Source organism: Rhinopithecus roxellana, chromosome 7, assembly GCF_007565055.1.
Source record: "Rhinopithecus roxellana isolate Shanxi Qingling chromosome 7, ASM756505v1, whole genome shotgun sequence".
Taxonomy (NCBI): domain Eukaryota; kingdom Metazoa; phylum Chordata; class Mammalia; order Primates; family Cercopithecidae; genus Rhinopithecus; species Rhinopithecus roxellana.
The window spans coordinates 112,871,837-112,890,767 of NC_044555.1; the positions used below are offsets into that span (position 1 = coordinate 112,871,837).

The following is an 18,931-nucleotide window of genomic DNA, read 5'->3' on the forward strand; positions in this document are numbered from 1 at the left end:
TAAGCAGCAAAGCATTCAAAAGGTAACCCAGGTGCTGTTAAAAGCATTCCATTTTAAAAGGAAAACATCATAAAATTTCAGAAAATTTGCAGCCTGACGATGTGATAGAAAAGAAAAACCCATTTTCTAAGAAGAAATTCATGTCAGCTGCAGAAATTTGCATAACAAGCAAGGAGCCTAATGTCAATCCCCGAGACCATGGGGAAAATGTCTCCAGGCCATGTCAGAGACCTTTACAGCAGCCCCTCCCATCACAGGCCGGGAGGCCCAGGAGGAAAAGTGGTTTCATGGGCCAGGCCCAGTGTCCCTGTGCTGTGTGTAGCCTAGGGATTTGGTGCCCTGTGTCCCAGCTGCTCTAGCCATGGCTGAAAGGGGCCAATGTAGAGCTTAGGCTGTGGTTTCAGAGGGTGGAAACCCCAAGCCTTGAAAGCTTCCACATGGCGTTGAGTCTATGGGTGCACAAAGTCAAGAACTGAGGTTTGGGAACCTCCACCTAGCTTTCAGAAGGTGTATGTATAAACACCTGGATGCTCAGGCAAAAGTTTGCTGCAGGGATGGGGCCCTCGTGGAGAACTTCTGGTTGGGCAGTGCAGAAGGGAAATGTGGGGTCGGAGCCTCCACACAGAGTCCCAACTGGGGCACTGACTAGTAGAGCTATGAGAAGAGGGCCACCATCCTCCAGACGCCAGAATGGTAGATCCACTGACAGCTTGCACCGTGCACCTGGAAAAGCCGCAGACACTCAATGCCAGCCCGTGAAAGCAGCCAGGAGGGAGGCTATACCCTGCAAGGCCACAGGGGTGGAGCTGCCCAAGACCATGGGAACCCACCTCTTACATCAGCACAACCTGGATGTGAGACATGGAGTCAAAGTATATCATTTTGGAGCTTTAAAATTTGACTGCCCTGCTGGATTTCAGACTTGCATGGGCCCTCTAACCCCTTTGTTTTGGCCAATTTCTCCCATTTGGAACGGCTGTGTTTACCCAATACCTGTACCCCCATTGTATCTAGGAAATAACTAGCTTACTTTTGATTTTATACAGGCTCATAGGTGGAAGAGACTTGCCTTGTCTCAGATGAGACTTTGGACTGTAGACTTTTGGGTTAATCCTGAAAGACTTTGGGGGGCTATTGGGAAGGCATGGTTGGTTTTGAAATGTGAGGACATGAGATTTGAAGGGGCTGGGGGTGGAATGATATGGTTTGGTCATGTCCCCACCCAAATCTCAACTTGAACTGTATCTCCCAGAATTCCCATGTGTTGTCAGAGGGACCAAGGAGGAGGTAATTGAATCATGGGGGTTGGTCTTCCCTGTGCTGTTCTTGTTATAGTGAATTAACTCTCATGAGATCTGATGGGTTTATCAGGGGTTTCTGTTTTTGCTTCTTCCTCATTTTTCTCTTGCCACTGCCATGTAAGAAGTGCTTTTTGCCTCCTACCATGTTTCTTGGGCCTCCCCAACCATGCAGAACTCTTAAGTCCAATTAAACCTCTTTTTGTTCCCAGTTTCGGGTATGTCTTTATCAGCAGTGTGAAAACAGATGAATACACTGACTTTAGATGAGTCAAGGAGGAAGGTGGGGCCTCCATGATGGGATTATTGCCCTTATAAGAGGAAGAGACAGCAGAGCTCTCTCTGCCATGTGAGGACACAGGGAAACGGCGGCCATCTGCAAGCCAGAAGAGAGCCCTCACAAGAACCCAACCATGCTGACACTCCAATCACAGAACTTTAGCCTCCAAAACTGAAAAATAAATTTCTACTGTTTAATCCACCCAATCTATGGTATTTTGTTATGGTAGCTCAAGCAGACTAAGACAAAAGGAGAAGTAAAATGCACATACTTTGGACTGTCTTTATAAGTACCATTTGGCTAAAGGAAAATGTTTCTCATAGGCAATTAATAAAAACCTATTTATTCTCATTGATGCCCAAGTACTAGAAGAACAACAGCTGCTTTAGAATTGGCCATAGCCTCATGAATGTGGGCTATTCATTTTTAAAGCCTGCTTAAACATTAGAGATGAGGATACAGATATAGCATAGTTGTTATAAGCATGGGATCTGAAATTGGATAGACTTTCTGAACTCCTTCTTAGCTGTGTGATCTCTATCTGTAAAATGAAGAAAATACGGTTGCCTAACTGGGTTGTTAATGATGATTAAATGACAGTTATCATACAAAGCCCTTAACACTGTTCCTGGAACATAAAGTGTGCTTAAGAAATTGAAAATAATATTGCTTAGGGATATTTCAAGTTAGTACAGACACATCCAGCGGCATTCCAAAAAGGGAAATCAATTTGCTTATGGCCAAGGTAAATTCAAGTAATTGGTTTAGACAAGGCTGACCCTTGGTCAATGGGAAGTATAGAAAATATATCTCTGGGCATTGAATTATTGTTTATCAGTGGCTTTCCCTGACACCTTCATGTTCCATAAGTTCTTCCTAGTTGAAAGCAGAGTCAAAGCAGCCATGTCCTCCAAATAAAGTGGCCACGTTAACAAGTATTTGATTCCATTTGGAGCTCTGGGGTATAAAAATGCACAGAAAATGGCTCCAGAACCTCAAAATGCATGAAAATTGTCATAGAGATTGCTTTTATTACATTCAGTTTAAGAGACTGTGAAAGGAATATTTTTTTTTCTTAACATGGACCAGGCCAGAATATCAACACTGAATACCTAGACTCTAAACATTTAAAAATTGAGCTATTTTTCTAAACCTTCCAAAATGTGCAGTTTTCTTTTAAGTTAAAAGAAAAGGTGGAGGCCGGGCACGGTGGCTCAAGCCTGTAATCCCAGCACTTTGGGAGGCCGAGACGGGCGGATCACGAGGTCAGGAGATCGAGACCATCCTGGCTAACACGGTGAAACCCCGTCTCTACTAAAAATACAAAAAAAAAAAAAAACTAGCCGGGCGAGGTGGCGGGCGCCTGTAGTCCCAGCTACTCGGGAGGCTGAGGCAGGAGAATGGCGTGAACCCGGGAGGCGGAGCTTGCAGTGAGCTGAGATCCGGCCACAGCACTCCAGCCTGGGCGGCAGAGCGAGACTCCGTCTCAAAAAAAAAAAAAAAAAAAAAAAAAAAAAAAAAAAAGGTGGAAAGTGCCAAATAATCTCAGATGTGCCATTAGTCAAGTCCTCAGGGACAATTTTAACTTATAATGATAAAACACCTGCAAACAGAAAATCATAAATTACAGAAAATGAAGCCTTTTGTATACGCAGCTGTGATTTACATCTGCACCAATGTCTAAATATAACAAACTGATGTACTTTCTTACTTTTTAAGGCTTCTAGTACTTTTAGGAAATTCACGCAGCAATTTCTTACGATATTCTATCAATAATTCATGTAATCGATCTTCTTTCCTTTCACTTTCTTCAATGGTTTTTGTGGTTAGTTCTAAGAGCTCGGTGTTGGTTTGGAAAAGGCGGCAGGCATAGCATGTGGATTTAGCTGTCTCCATCTTGTCCCCAGTGAGCACCCAGACTTTCAGGCCTGCTGCATGCAGAGCTTCAATGGTCTCTGCAGCTTGATCTTGTAGCCTGGGAACACAAAAGAAACCTTGTGATCTTCTAAAATTCCTGACAAAGATTCTACAGGAAGGCTTGTTAAAGAGAACATTTTTATAATTCGCAGCAGTTCTGGAGTCCTGACATCTTATCACAGTTGACTTTCATATACATCCCCTACTCATTCTGAGTGCTGTCTCTGGCATAGTTTTACTTATTAAAGCAAATTTCAAACAATGAGGTTCTGAAAAGTTTGTGACACCTTGAGGTAACTGGTATACAATGGCAGAATTGAGTATCATCATTCTAAGCTAAAATGTTCTGAAACATTTGTACTCAATGTCACTTTAGCATATTTCATTTTATGTTCTATCTTACCATACCAATTAACATCACTTAACATCATTCAAAGTATAAAGGTCCAAACATTCTAATCAGACGATGAGGGAAATTAGTGAATCCCTATCTTTGAGGAGCTTTAAGAACAGGAACATGGGTTTTCAAGATGGCTGACTAGGGACATCAGATGCCAGTTGTCCTCATAAAAAAGATCAAAGTTACTGGTGAATAGACATTTTCTGAACTGAAAACTGCAGGAAGAGAGCCAGGACCTATTGGAGAGCCCACAAGAGAAAGCTGGGATACAGAAAAGGAAAGTAGCGAGAGTCTGACAGAGACTGTCCCCCGAGGAACTCAAAGCCCCATGTAAAGGGTAGGTGGAAATGCTTCTCTGCATCCTCACCCTGTGACAATCTCCTGACCATCAAACTGCTGGGGAACCCTTCTGCCCTCCTTACCTAGGGCAACGCCGTCAGTGGCGATATAGGAGCTTCCCAGGGACAGAGATCCGGGTGGCCAGCTCATGCAGGCATGTCAGTACTCCCCTCAGACCCAAACTTAGAGGGCAGGAACCATTCTGTTTGTGCTGCTGTGGTGGGCCAATACCATACCTAGGGGAATCTCTGCCCTTGAGTTATCATACCATCAGATCCCCTGCAAATATACTTCAACCTGCTCTGACTTTGGCAAGCTCAGGGGGATCAGTGAGCCCCCAGGGAGCTATGGGACCCCTGGAGATCTATCCCTCAGCATGGAGTGCCCCTAAGGGGGAGGTAAGCACAGCCCGCTAAGGGCCCTCCTGGGACAAAGGAAATGTGGGCACAGTGACAATCCCTGAAGGAGGTAGCACTGAGGCCAGGAACAGTCATGGAGACATTTCCCACTGTGCCCACCCCTGTACACTGTTGTTGATGCGGCCAGCAGCAGTTCTTCCCAGTGGAGGGTAGCGGATATGTACCTGGAGAAACTTTTCACCTTTTTCACAGTGGCTCCACCCCTGCTGAAAATGAGCTCGTGCCAATTGGGCTTTCACAAAGGGTGGGACCCAACTCCAACTCCCTACACAGAGCAGCAGCATCCCAGCAATAGACAAGTAAGCTGCAGAGTTGCTGCTCTGAACTTGGGGTAAAGGCTCAGCCAAAGCCCATTTTGGTTGCAACCACCAGAGAGATGTATCCACAGTCTGCAGCCACACTGTGACCAGGAACCAAAGGATAAAGTCTATACGAACTGAAGATTGTGAGCATGACAGGGGCATAATGGAGAAGTGGATCACATTCCTATCTGCACAGGATGAGGAGCTGGTGCACCCCTCCTCATTCCTTCCCCCAAGACCTCGGCATACCCCAACCCGATCTCCAACCCCTGCCACCATCCTTCCCTCAGGGTAGGTGCTTCCACTCATCATCAGCCTCCCAGAGGAGGAACTGACTCTTACTCTTAAGCTCCACCTACTGGACTGAAGCCTGAACTGCACCCTCAAATACGTAACTTGCTGCCAGAAGGGCTTAGTGCTAAGCTTTCTGACACCTCCACACCCTTAGCCCTGAGGGAGGCAGTGTGTCGGCCCTTGCATCCAATACATCACTACAACAGCATCTGAGAAAGCCATTGCACTGAAGCTATCTACAACCAAGGAAACCATATAGAGCCTTGCACTGCCGAAAGCACCGAGAAACAAAGCCAAACAATCATATACAACATATACCACAGTCACATCCTCAAGGGAAAAAAGAATTAAAAAATAAAAAAATGTCTCATCCAAACTACAGCAAATTCAAAAATAAGAAGCAACAGATCCAGGAATCAGTGTAAGAACTCTGGCGGTACAAAAAGCTGGGGTGTCTTGACACATCCAAAGGATTGTACTACCTCTGTAATAATACAGGTTAACCAGAATGAAAAGTCTGAAATGACAGATAAGGAATTCAAAATATGGCTTGCAAGGCAACTCAACTAGATCTAAGAGAAAGTTGAGACCCAACACAAAGAAACCAGAAAAATGATTCAGGATATGAAAGATAAGGATAGCTATAATAAAACAAACCAATTAAAACACCTGGAATTGAAAAACTCACTAAAACAATTTCAAAATACAGCTGGAAGCCTTAACAATAGACTAGACCAAGCGGAAGAAAGAATTGCAGAGCTTGAAGAGCAGTCTTTCAAATTAACCCATTCAGATTAAAAAAAAAAATTTAAACATGAGCAAAGTCTTTGAGAAATATGGGATTATGTAAAGCAACAAAATCTATAACTTCTTGGCATTTCTGAGAGAGAAGAAGAAAAAAAGGCAACATGGAAAATATATTTGGGGAATAATTCAGGAAAATTTCTTGAACCTTGCTAGAGGTCAACATCAAGATACAAGAAATTCAGAGAACAACTATGATATGCTACACAAGATGACCATCACCAAGGCATATTGTCATCAGACAACCCAAAGTCAACAACAACAAAAAAATCTTAAAGGCAGCTAGATAAAAAGGACAAATTACCTATAAATGAAATCCCATCAGACTAATAGTGAATTTTTCAGCAGAAATCTTAGAAGCCAGAAGATTGGGAATGTATTTTTGGCCTTTTTTTTTTTTTTTTTTTTTTTTAAAGAGACAAAAATCTCAATCTGTCACCTAAAGCGTAGCAGTGGTGCAGTCATGGCTCACTGTAACTTCTGGGCTCAAGTAATCCTCCCACCTCAGCCTCCCAAACAGCTGGGACTACAAGCATGTGTCACCATGCCTTGTTATCTAAAAAAAAAAATGTTGTAGAGATGGGGTCTCGCTACGCTGCCCAGGCTGGCTGTGAGCTCCCAGGCTCAAGTGTTCCTCCCACCTCAACCTCTCAAAGCACTGGATTACAGGTATAAGCCACCATACCCGGCCTTTAGCCTTCTTAAAGAAAAACAACTGCAGCCAAGAATTCTGTATCCTGCTAAACTAAGCTTCCTAAATGAAGGAAAAACAAAGTTTTTCCCAGACAAGCAAATGCTATGGGAATCTGTCACCACCAAACCTATCCTATAAGAAATGCTTAAAGGAGCTCTAAACACGGAAAACAAACGGATGATATTTGCTACTATAAAAGTATATGTCAGTAGAAAGTTAACAGATCCTATAAAGCAATTATATACTTGAGACTATCAAAACAACTAGCTAACAACAGTAAGACAGGAACAAACCTCACATATCAATATTAGCCTTGAATGTAAATGGCCTAAATGCTCCACTTAAAAGACATAGATTGGCACAATGAATACAGAAATACCATCTGTTAGGCCGGGCGTGGTGGCTCACACCTGTAATCCCAGCATTTAAGGAAGCTGAGGCAGGAGGATCACCTGAGGTCATGAGTTCAAGACCAGCCTGGCCAACATGGTGAAACCCCTTCTCTACCAAAACTACAAAAATTAGCCAGGTGTGGTGGCAGGCACCCGTGGTCCCAGCTACTCAGGAGGCTGAGGTACAAGAATGGTTTGAACCCAGGAGGCGAAAGTTGCAGTGAGCCGGGATTGCGCCGCTGCACTCTAGCCTGGCTGCACTCTAGCCTGGGTGACAGAGCAAGACTCCATCTCAAAAACTTCAACAGACCCATCTCAGGTGTGATGACAGCATAATGATGGCCACAAGCTAAAACTAAAGAGAAAGATCTATCTTTAAAACTATGGAGAAAGATCTATCATGCAAATGGAAAACAAAAAGGAGTAGGGTTTGATCTTCCTGTATCAGATAAAACAGGCTTTAAATCAACAACAGTAAATAAAAAGACAAGGTGGGAATTACATAATGAAAGGGGATTCAATTCAACAAGATTCGACTAGCCTAAATATATATAGACCCAACATCAGAGTGTTCAGATTGATAAAACAATCATCCCTAGACCTAAGGAAAGAGACAGAGAGCCATACAATAATATCGGGGGATTTTAAGACCCCAATGATAGCACAAGACAGATTATCGAGGCAGAAAACTAACAAAGAAATTCTGGACTTAAATTGGACTCTTGACCAAATGGGCCTAATAGACATTTACAAAACACTCTACTCACCAAGTGCAGAACATACATTTTTCTCATCTGTGCATGAACATTCTCTAAAATTGATCACATGCTTGGTCATAAAGCAAGTCTCCTGAAATTCAAAACTCAAAATCATATCAAGCATCTTCTCTGAACAGAGTGAAATAAAATTATAAATCAATACCAAGGGGAACTCTCAAGACCACACGAGTACATATAAACTGAACAACTTGCTCCTGAATAACTTTTGAGTAAACAATGAAATTAAGGCAGAAACCAAAAAACAATTTTGAAACAAAAGAAAACAGAGACAGAACATACTAAAAACTATGGGTTATGTCAAAAGCAGTGTTAAGAGCAAAGTTTACAGCACTAATTGCCTACATCAAAAAGGCAGAAAAATCTCAAATGAACAACCTAATGTCACACTTAAAGGAACTAGAAAAACAAGAACAAACCAGACCCAAAGCTAGCAGAGGACTAACAAAGATCGTAGCAGAACTAACGTAAATTGAGACCAAAAAAAGCATACAAAGTATCAATGAAACAAAAATGAGAAACAAATAGACCAGTAGCTGAATTAACCAAGAAAAAGAGAGGATTCAAATGAGCACAATCAGAAATGACAAAGGTGACATCACAACTGATACCACAGAAATACAAAAGATTCTTAGACTATTATGAACATATCTACGAGCACAAACTGGAAAATACAGACGAAATGGATAAATTCTTGGAAACATACAACCTCCCAAAATTGAACTAGGAGGAAAAAGAAACCCTAAATAAGCTATGAAACTGAATCAGTAATAACAAATCTACTAATCAAAAAAACAAAAACAAACAAACAAAAAAAAACCCAGGACTATAGAGATTAACAGCAGAATTCTATCAGATGTATATAAAGAAGAGTTGGTACCAACCTTACCAAAACTACTCCAAGAAAAATCAACGAGGAGGGATTCCTCCATAACTTATTCTACAAAACTAGTATCATCCTAATATCAAAATTTGGCAAGGACACAATAAAAAAAGAAAACTATAGGCCATTACTCATGATGAACATAGATGTAAAAATCCTCAACAAAATACTAGCAAACTGAAACCAGCAGCACATCAGAAAGATAACTCATCAAGATCAAACGGGTTTTATTTCTGGGATGCAAGGATGGCTTAACATATGCAAATCAATAAATGTAATTCGCCACATACATAGAATTAAAACAAAAATTATATGATCATCTCAATAGATGCAGAAAACACATTCAATAAAATTTGACATACCTTGATGATAAAAAAAAAAAAACCCTGAGCACAAACTAGGCATTGAAGAAACATACCTCAAAATAATAAGAACCCTACATGCAAACCCACAGCCAACACCACACTCAATGTGCAAAAGTTGAATGCATTTCCCCTAAAAACTGGAACACGACAGGGATATCCACTCTTACCACTCCTATTTAACATAGTACTGGAAGTCCTAGCCAGAGCAATTAGGCAAGATTGCTGGAATACTACGCAGCCATAAGAAGAGTGAAATCATGTCCTTTGCAGCAACATGCATGCAGATGGAGGCCACTATCCTAAGCGAAATAACTCAAAGGCAGAAAATCAAATACCACATGTTCCCACTTATAAGTGGGAGCTAATCAATAAGTACACATGGACATAAAGATGGAAATAACAGACAATGGTGACTCTAAAAGGGGGAAGAGGGGAGGGGAGTGAGGGTTGAAAAACTACCCATTGAGTATTATGTTAGTATCTTAGGTGATGGAATCAAAGGAAGCCCAAACCCCAGCATTACACAATATAATCACATAACAAACCTGCACATGTACTACCTGAATGTATAACCCTGACCCACCCTCCAAAAAAAGAGGAACGCCAATCATCCCGAATGAGAATTTAATTATAATTCTTAAAGGCAAGGAGAGAAAAATGATACTTTCCTCCGGGTTTCTCTTGGCCACAGAATAACAATGAAATCAGACTAAATGAATTTCATTAGAATTTCAATACCTTTTAATGTGACTAAATATATGTTTGTAACTTAAGTCTCATAATTTTCATATATAATATTTAGAAAATTCCAAAAATATTAAGAATCTAAAACTTATTATTTCAAGCAGATCAATGGCAGTGTCCTGCAATCAAGTCTGAAAACGATCAGCCTGTAAGTTAAAAGCATATTATTTTAAAGTATGCAGTCCAGGCACGGCGGCTCATGCCTGTAATCCCAACACTTTTGGAGGACAAGGCAGAAGATCATTTGAGGCCAGGTGTTCAAGACCAGCCTGGCCAACATGGTGAAACCCCGTCTCTACTAAAAATACATAAATTAGCTGGGTGTGGTGGCATATGCCTGTAATTCCAGGTAGCAACTCCGGTGGCTGAGGCACAAGAGTCACTTGAACCCAGAAGGCAGAGGTTGCAGTTAGCCAAGATTGTGCCACTGCACTCCAGCCTGGGCGACAAAGCAAGACTCTGTCTCAAAAAATAAATAAAAATAAATAAAAATAAAATAAAAAAGTATGCAAAAACATACTCTGGTCTGTTAAACCAGGTTAGATTAAGCTCTCATGTTGTTCACTCTACCTTAAATTTCCTTTCTGCTCATCTGTCTCTCAAAATCTTACCCCTTCATCTAGGCACCAGCACAAACAATGGCTACAGTACCCTTCCCTATACGTGTCAAGACTATTTGATAATATGTGCATAAATATATGGATAGCTTAGTAAATATTCAAAAGACCTTAGTGAAAATTGATTCATTCTTCTAGGTTACATGAATTTACCTTAAAAATTATTCCTACTGGCCAGGCGCAGGGGCTCACACCTGTAATCCCAGCACTTTGGGAGGCTGAGGCGGGCAGATCATGAAGTCAGGAGATCGAAACCATCCTGGATAACACGGTGAAACCCCATCTCTACTAAAAATACAAAAAATTAGCCGGGCGTGGTAGTGGGCGCCTGTAGTCCCAGCTACCCAGGAGGCTGAGGCAGGAGAATGGCGTGAACCCAGGAGGTGGAGCTTGCAGTGAGCCGAGACTGTGCCACTGCACTCCAGCCTGGGCAACAGAGCAAGACTCCGTCTCAAAAAAAAAAAATTAAAAGCTTAAAAAATTTAAAAAAATTAAAAATCATTCCTACTAACAGCTCAAAATCTGGTGTAATTTTTCATGCTTGCTATAATAAATAAATCTTTAAGCCCACTTAAACAATAAAACTAAACCAAAGATTTCAAACTTTGAGATTAAATTACTAATCTGGGGCAGATCACACCCAAAACACTGGTCATTAAAATAGTAAGAGTATCATTTTCTAGTTACTTGTCTTCAACTGCAGTGGCTCCAATTAAATTCATGTTTGTCTCAATATCATCGAAAACTTTTTCCATTTTTTCTTCTCTGTCTTGTAAGGCCATTTTTGCCTCTATGAGCTGTCTGTTAATTCTTTCATAATCATCTGCAGCAATTTCTTTGAAGGCTACACAGAGTGTCCGATACCCATCCTAGGAGTAAAGTAGGAGATCTGTAGTTATTCTAATAATAGTTGAAAAAAAACCAAAAACAAAAAACCACACTCTGTAAATACTCTTGCTTTAGCCATATGTACAAAAGAGAAATTCTGACACCTATTTAGTTTGAAAAAATGAACAAACCACAACTGAAAAGGTAACATTCAATTAGGTTCAGAAAAAGGAAGTAACAGTTCTTTTAACAAAGGCTGTTGAAAAGTCTTTAAGGCTGCAAATTCTGATCAGAAACTTGCTCCAGGATGTTTTATATTAAGATAAAAAAAGTAATATCAAATCCCCAAATACAAAACATAGACCACAAAAATAAGCTAAAATGTATTTAAACTGTCATTTAAACAGAAATCCAATAAACATAGTCATCTTCAGCATTTCTCTGCTTACTTATTGGTGGGGGAAGGAGTATAGGCTCACCATTGCATTACGTTCCACATGGACTTTAGTTAACTCAATTTCATGATTTTGCACTCTGGGAAAAACTGCCGAGTCTGCTCCTTTACAAAAGAGAAGTATGTCTCCTAAAATAAAGAACCATAGTACTTGGCTTAGAATTTTAAGGCTGGTATTGTGGTTTTAATAAGAATAACTTTTAAAGCGGCCTCTCTCATCCAAGTGTTGTATATTCTGAGCATGCCTCGCAATACTCACCTAAATGGAATGAGAAATCTTGGCCTTTAGTCTGTCAGAAAGGCATGCACCACCTCTTCAGGTCATTATGAACACAATTAATAAGCCAGAGTTTACAATAGGCACCTCTGTTAAAATATACTTCCTCCCACCAATTCACGGAGGGCTGGGCTTGTGTCAAGGAGCTGCATCTGAATTTCTTCTGAAAATGTATGCCAAGTACAGTGGCTCATACCTGTATTCCCAGCACTGTGGGAGGCCGAAGTGGGAGGATCACTTAAGCTCAGGTGTTCAAGACCAGCCTGGGCAACATAGGAAGACCCTGACTCTACTAAAAGTTAAAAAATTAGCCGGGCATGGTAGTACATGCCTCTAGTCCCAAATACTCTGGATGCTGAGGTGGAAGGATTGCTTGAGCCCAGGATGTCGAGGCTGCAGTGAGCTATAATCTTGCCACTCCAGCCTAGATGACAGAGTAATACCATGTCTTAAAAAAAAAAATAAATGCAGTGAAGTCATGGTCTAGGGTATACATACGGCATCTACAGATGTCAAGAAGAAAGTTCAAGCTCAAATAAGCTGAAATAATTTTCAATAAACTATATTAACCAGCTTTTAAAACACTGGCTTCATAGTTTTTACTGATGAGAATAGCTCTCTAGAATGCTGGTATAAGTGCAGCTTCAGATCACTTCACACACCCAGGAAATATTCACAGTTGTGCACAAGACAGACACTTTATCCTCATAAGGGAAACAATTGAGGTCAACAAATTAAAAAGTTTAGCTCTGAGGTCAATGACCTTTTTAGACCAGTTCCACAGACATTTCACCATTTGCTGTAGAACACATGGACGTGCACATATAATAGCAAGTATTTGAAATGTTAAGTGTTTTTTTTTTTTTCATTTATTCTTACACATCCAACTCCATGGTCACTTATTAAAATGAATTTCATGACTTTGCAATCATACCACAAAGTATGAATAAAGTGGGATATGTTCCCCCAAGGATCTGCCTGTATCCTCCCATTCTCACATTAAGGAATTTAGAAAATTTAATAGTAAAAAGTAAATTAATGGGAAAAAAATCAAGAACTTTTAGAAAACAAACCACCTGGGCACACCACACACACACACATATCTGAGAGCCTTCGAATAAAGCAGGAGTGCTCGCCCATGGGTCTTGCAGAATCTGAGCAGAAGGCAAACCACCATGGTGCCTCCAAAGACATGAGGGAGCCCAGGATTATGGTACCAGTTCCCCTGCAAAGGTCAAGCTTTACTCTGTTCAACAAAGAACCTGAGCTCTGGAGTGAAACTGCAATGCCATTTCCCAGAAACCAGGCCCTAAGTCCTCTCTACCTCACCTGTTTCCAGGGAGTGTCAAGCAGTAGGGGAACCAGGAAGGTCAGTGAGGGATAAGAAGCAACTCCCTATACTCAAGGATTCTGCTGCTAGTAATCCCAAACCATAACTACGTTGGGTGGCTGCATGTAAACATTACTGGTAGACTGGTCAGTACCCTGATCCATATAAAAGTCATCCTTTCAGTTCCTGTTCGAACACCCAGGGCAGAGGGATATGGTTCTGCTACCAAGGATGCTATCACATCCTGTCATAACAAGGGTTCTATCACTAACAATTTGGTAAATAGAACATCTGTGCTTAAAAAAATACATGAAGGCATATGCAAAAGCTACTGCTTTGCATGACTTTCACTAATCCTACAATACCACATGAAATGATTCTCATTCCTGAAAGAGTGAATCAACCAATAAGCCTACCAATCAACAAAGAGAAAAATTCAAGCTTTTCAGATATGTACCTTCTTGAGTCTTCACAATTACACTCATACGTCGCCGGACGGCATCAAAGTTTAAGGTGTGAAGAAGTTCATATCTTTAAGAGAAGAGAAATGAGAAAAGTAAAAAACCTAGAATATACTGAGAAAAATAAAGCACAGCAGAAATATGTTAAGATATTTAAACATCTTAACAGATAAGATAGTTATTCTCTTTGCATGAGGGTCACTGGTTGTGTGCACAACTGGTACTTTCCTTTGTCTTAGAATTTCTCTGAACATAGAACATGCTGTCAGAGGATACCAGTGTTAGTTAAGGGGTATTTATAGTCCCTCACTATATTACTTAAAATGGTAAGAATGACCACATAGAAATGGAGGATAAAGAGCTGTCCCACCAAGCCATATCTGGAGGGGTCTAGAAACAGTCCCACTCTCCCAATTTTTTTGGCAGCATTTATGCATGGAGTGCCAGGCACAGTGGTAGGTGCTGGGGAATAGAGGTGAATCTGCCTGAGTCCCTTCCCTTATGCGGGTCACCATATGAAAAGACACTGGGGCATCAGAATACTTGCCCTGAGGCTCACACCTGAACATTCCGAACAAAACAAGGCTTCTGGTTTATAGCAAAGCTGCCTTTATTGGCTCGGCTTGTAATCCCAGAGTGACTGCTTGGACACCAGATAGCAGGTTTCACATATATTCACTGATTTTTCTTGTAGCATGTGTTAGAGACCTGAAATGGCATCTAAGTTTGAGAAACATTCCAGGCAGACTCTCATTCTGGCTACTGGACCCAGATGTGAACCAGATTGGAATTTCTACCTCAAACTACAGTTTCTGCCATTCTATGTAAAATGGCTTCTTCCCCAACTATATTTACATAAAACTCTGAACTGGGAGAGAAAAGTCCTGTATTGTCAGTGGCATCATTTCCTCTGCTGCCCTGCCTGAATCCATTTAAATTTGACTATGGGGTTAAGAAATGACGAACATGAAACACAGAGCTACTTACTCTTCTACTTCTTTTCTTTGGTTCTCTACTCTCATATGTCCATTTCGATTTCCTAAAAATGTGAACCCGTACCTATCAAAAACAATAAAAAAGGCCATGTGTATCTCTAAAGAATGATTAATTTAATTTTATTTTTTTGAGACAGAGTCGCGCTCTGTCGCCCAGGCTGGAGTGCAGTGGCGGGATCTCGGCTCACTGCAACCTCCACCTCCCAGTTTCAAGCGATTCTCACGCCTCAACCTCCTGAGTAGTTGAGATTACAGGCGTGTGCCACCACACCCAGCTGATTTTTATATTTTTAGTAGAGACAGAGTTTCACCATGTTGGCCAGGCTGGTCTCAAACTCCTGACCTCAGGTGATCCACCCACCTCGGCCTTCCAAAGTGCTGGGATTACAGGTGTGAGCCACCGCACCTGGTCTAGAATGATTACTTTTCAATGGGGCAATTCATGCTTGTTTATGCTTTTCTTATCTTTCATATGATCTCAATATATAACTGTACTTTCTTTTCCTGGATAAGTTGGTAACAGAGAAAGTCAATGCCCAGCCACAATTATTGTAACCAAAGGAAAGATAATTTGGGTTTCTGATTCTACAGCTAACACACTGGGTGACCTTTTAGCCACTTAATTATCTTGAAACTCATGGGTAAAACTAGACTTTCGGTTCTCAAATGATGTCAAAATTGCTGGGAGCACCTCAGAAATAACATGTGTTGTACAAAAAGTGGCCACTGTTATGTTATTTGCAAAACATAGTATGAACATTCAGACTTCTGGCTGGCATGCATAAATAGTAAGGCAAGTAATACCCACATGTAACTATTTTCTTTTTGATCTTAACTGGTTACATGTGGGAATTTTCCACAAATTTTTGGCTAAAGCAGTTATGTTTTTTATTAAATAATAGGAGATGTATGTGCTAAGGTCACTGAAGAAAACGGAAAAAAACAAGTAACTTCTGTCCTCCTGTGGTTTCACTTTCTTATGAGAAGTTTAAGAAAGTATACTTTACTTTTTAGCTCCTTTCACCAAAGCTATTTCATCTGGTGAAGAGGAGATATAGGTTAATTCAGCTGATTCTGTAGCTCCATCAACAGCATCATTTGTTTTGATTTCTACAGTATGACATAAACACAAGGCACGTAGAAACAGCTCTTCTCGATTCTGTGGAACAGTAACAAAATAATGATTGTTATTTTTAATTTGATCACTCAGTAACTAGGCAGTGAACGGAGGAAATATATTAATGTGAGAGAATGTTATAACTTCTAGCAAACTTAGTAGCAGATATGTATAAATTCCTAACATTCAAATCAGCTTTATATTCTCCTAGTACTTAATTAGAGTTCCTGGTTCTCAGCTAGCATACCCTATAGGCTGTGTTAACTCACTGAGGTTATTGTAGCGCCCCCTAAGCCAAAACAGTGACTTCTTCATGGCCTAAAAGACTTCATTCAGTATCTAACTCACAATCTAGCAATAGCTCAAGTGTAGGGAGACTCTGGTTAATTTAATGCCTAGACACTCCTGAGACTTTAATCATTTGAACAGACATCATTCTTGGGGGAGCTTACACTTTAAAAGACAAAGCACAAAAAATTATGATCATTCAGACAAGCAAGCTTTTACCCAAATGTCATTTCCCACAATTCTCTTTACTTGTAAATTCTACTCATTTACAAATTTCAGAAGTATCAGTAAAACAAGAAAGGTGAAGTCAACAATAGTTATTCCAAAGTCACTGGGCACAGTGGCTCATGCCTGTAATCCCAGCACTTTCAGGGACGGGGGGTGATTACCTGAGGTCAGGAGTTTGAGACCAGCCTGACCAACATGGTGAACCTCCGTCTCTACTAAAAATACAAAAAAATTAGCCAGATATGGTGGCGGACGCATGTAATCCCAGCTACTCGGGAGGCTGAGGCAGGAGAATCGCTTGAATCTGGGAAGTGGAGGTTGCAGTGAGCTGAGATCACGCCACTGCACTCCAGCCTGCACAACAGAGTGAGACTCCATCTCAAAAAACAAACAAACAAACAAACAAAAGTCTATGTCATGTGTCCACCTAAAAATTATTTTCTACTATGGAACGTTAACATGCATTCACAGATTGATTTCTTATATAAAACAATAATGCAAATACACCTTATCTGCTTTGTCAAAACATGTTAAAGGTCCATCAGTTTGAGATAATCCATCAACCTCTTGAGTTACACCTTTATATTTATGCCCATCTATGCAGCATTCAATGAATTCCATGCTGTTTTCAGTGAGTGTTCCAGTCTTATCTGTAAATACATAATCCACCTAAAACAAGGACACAAACATACACACTGTTAGTTTCTTCAGTGTGACTAATTTTTAGCCTGCTGTAACGCAAAGCTATTTTCACATCCATAGGAAATCACCTCTTCTAAGACTTATGTCAAATGTCAGGGAATTACAGAGATAATATTACCAAACAAATGAGGAATAAATTAGTATTTTTAAAGACACTAAAATGGTATCACATGTCTAAGGTAGATCTACTCAAATGTAAAAGATGAATAGAAAAAAATGTGACTATTGGCCAGGCACGGTGGCTCACGGCTGTAATCCCAGCACTTTGGGAGGCTGAGGCAGGAGGATTGCTCGAGCTCAGGAGTTCAAGACCAACCTGGCCAACATGGTGAAACTCCATCTCTACTAAAACTACAAAAATTAGCTGGGTGTGGTGGCACACACCTGTAATCCCAGCTACTTGGGAGGCTGAGGAGGCTTGAATCCAAGAGACAAAGGTTGCAGTGAGCTGAGATCACACCACTGCACTCCAACCTGGGTGATAAGAGTGAGACTCTGTCTCAGGGGAAAAAAAAAAGTGACTATTTTATCAAACTAAGAACCCTTCTAATATAAGTTAACCTTTTTTTTTTTTTTTTTTTTTTTTAAAGACAGGGTCTCACTCTGTCACCCAAGCCAGAATGCAGTAGCCATTATAGCTCACTGTAACCTCAAACTTCTGGGCTCAAGCAATCCTCCCACCCCAGCCTCCCAAGTAGCTGGGACCACAGGCACTCACCACTACACCAGGCTAATTATGTTGTAATTTTTGTAGAGACAGCATCTCACTATGTTGCCCAGGCTGGTCTCGTACTCCTGGGATCAAGCCTTGGCCTCCCAAAGTGTTGGGATTATAGGCATGAGCCACCATGCCTAGCCAGTTAACCTGTTTGATGTAAAGAAGTTACATAAGTCAGTTTTTCAAGTGGGAAGTAAGACTATAATAACCACTTATTTCTCTCTCTTTCTCTCTCACACACACACACATACACACACACACACACACACACACACTCACACTCTTATACTTTGTGGGATAGTATGTACATTACCCATTAAAAATATTTACTAATAAATTAAATGGGATGTAACAAAATAAAATGGAAACTGATGAAGGTTTTTTCCCCCTTTACAAGTAAAATTTTCTAGAAAAATACTGAATTAAAATAAAATGCACCACATTATATAATATACACAAGAATTAATAATAACATTAATAGTTACCTAATTAGAAGATACAGTATACGTCAATAGTGATCAAAACCATAACTGAAATTTCTTTCTTTATACTACACATATTTTGAAAATACTCAAGTTTCCAAATTTAGAAAGAAAGCAGACAGGTTGAAGTATAACACAAGTATATTTTCATAAATAATGGAAAAACATAAGCCAAGAAATAAATTTGTTGCTAAGATAAATCATTTAGAGCATTTCTATTTTATCTCAGTTTTTTCTCTATTTTTAACATCTGGTTTTTAGAAACCCACAATTTTATCCTCGTTTTGGCAATTTATGCTTAAATAGTTAAAATTATGGGCTGACAGGAACAAGCATAAGCACAAGATTAAGGTTTTTATTATGTAAGGGAGAAAGAGATGAACTACAGCAGTAGTTGCTTTCTAATTATTTTTCAAAGCTTTTCACAGTAGCAGCACTGGCACAAATAGAGCATTCCAATCTTTTTTTTTTCTGTTAAGCCAGCCAAGTTTGAACTCTCTCTTTAAATTAATCCAAGTGGTATTACT

The 18,931-nt window shown here is 40.3% G+C and overlaps 1 protein-coding gene across 3 annotated transcripts in view; it reads right to left on the reverse strand.

Annotated features, from left to right (window-relative positions):
• Positions 1-18,931, reverse strand: part of ATP11C (ATPase phospholipid transporting 11C) — a 208,000-nt gene that overhangs the window by 46,811 nt on the left and 142,258 nt on the right. For all 3 annotated transcript variants that reach the window (XM_010388750.2, XM_010388751.2, XM_010388752.2), the window contains exons 13-19: positions 17,010-17,171; positions 15,877-16,028; positions 14,862-14,933; positions 13,871-13,944; positions 11,832-11,935; positions 11,212-11,393; positions 3,290-3,553 (exon numbers count right to left, since the gene is read on the reverse strand). In XM_010388750.2, the coding sequence (XP_010387052.2) occupies positions 3,290-3,553; positions 11,212-11,393; positions 11,832-11,935; positions 13,871-13,944; positions 14,862-14,933; positions 15,877-16,028; positions 17,010-17,171 (1,010 nt within the window). The remainder of the gene's footprint in view (positions 1-3,289; positions 3,554-11,211; positions 11,394-11,831; positions 11,936-13,870; positions 13,945-14,861; positions 14,934-15,876; positions 16,029-17,009; positions 17,172-18,931) is intronic.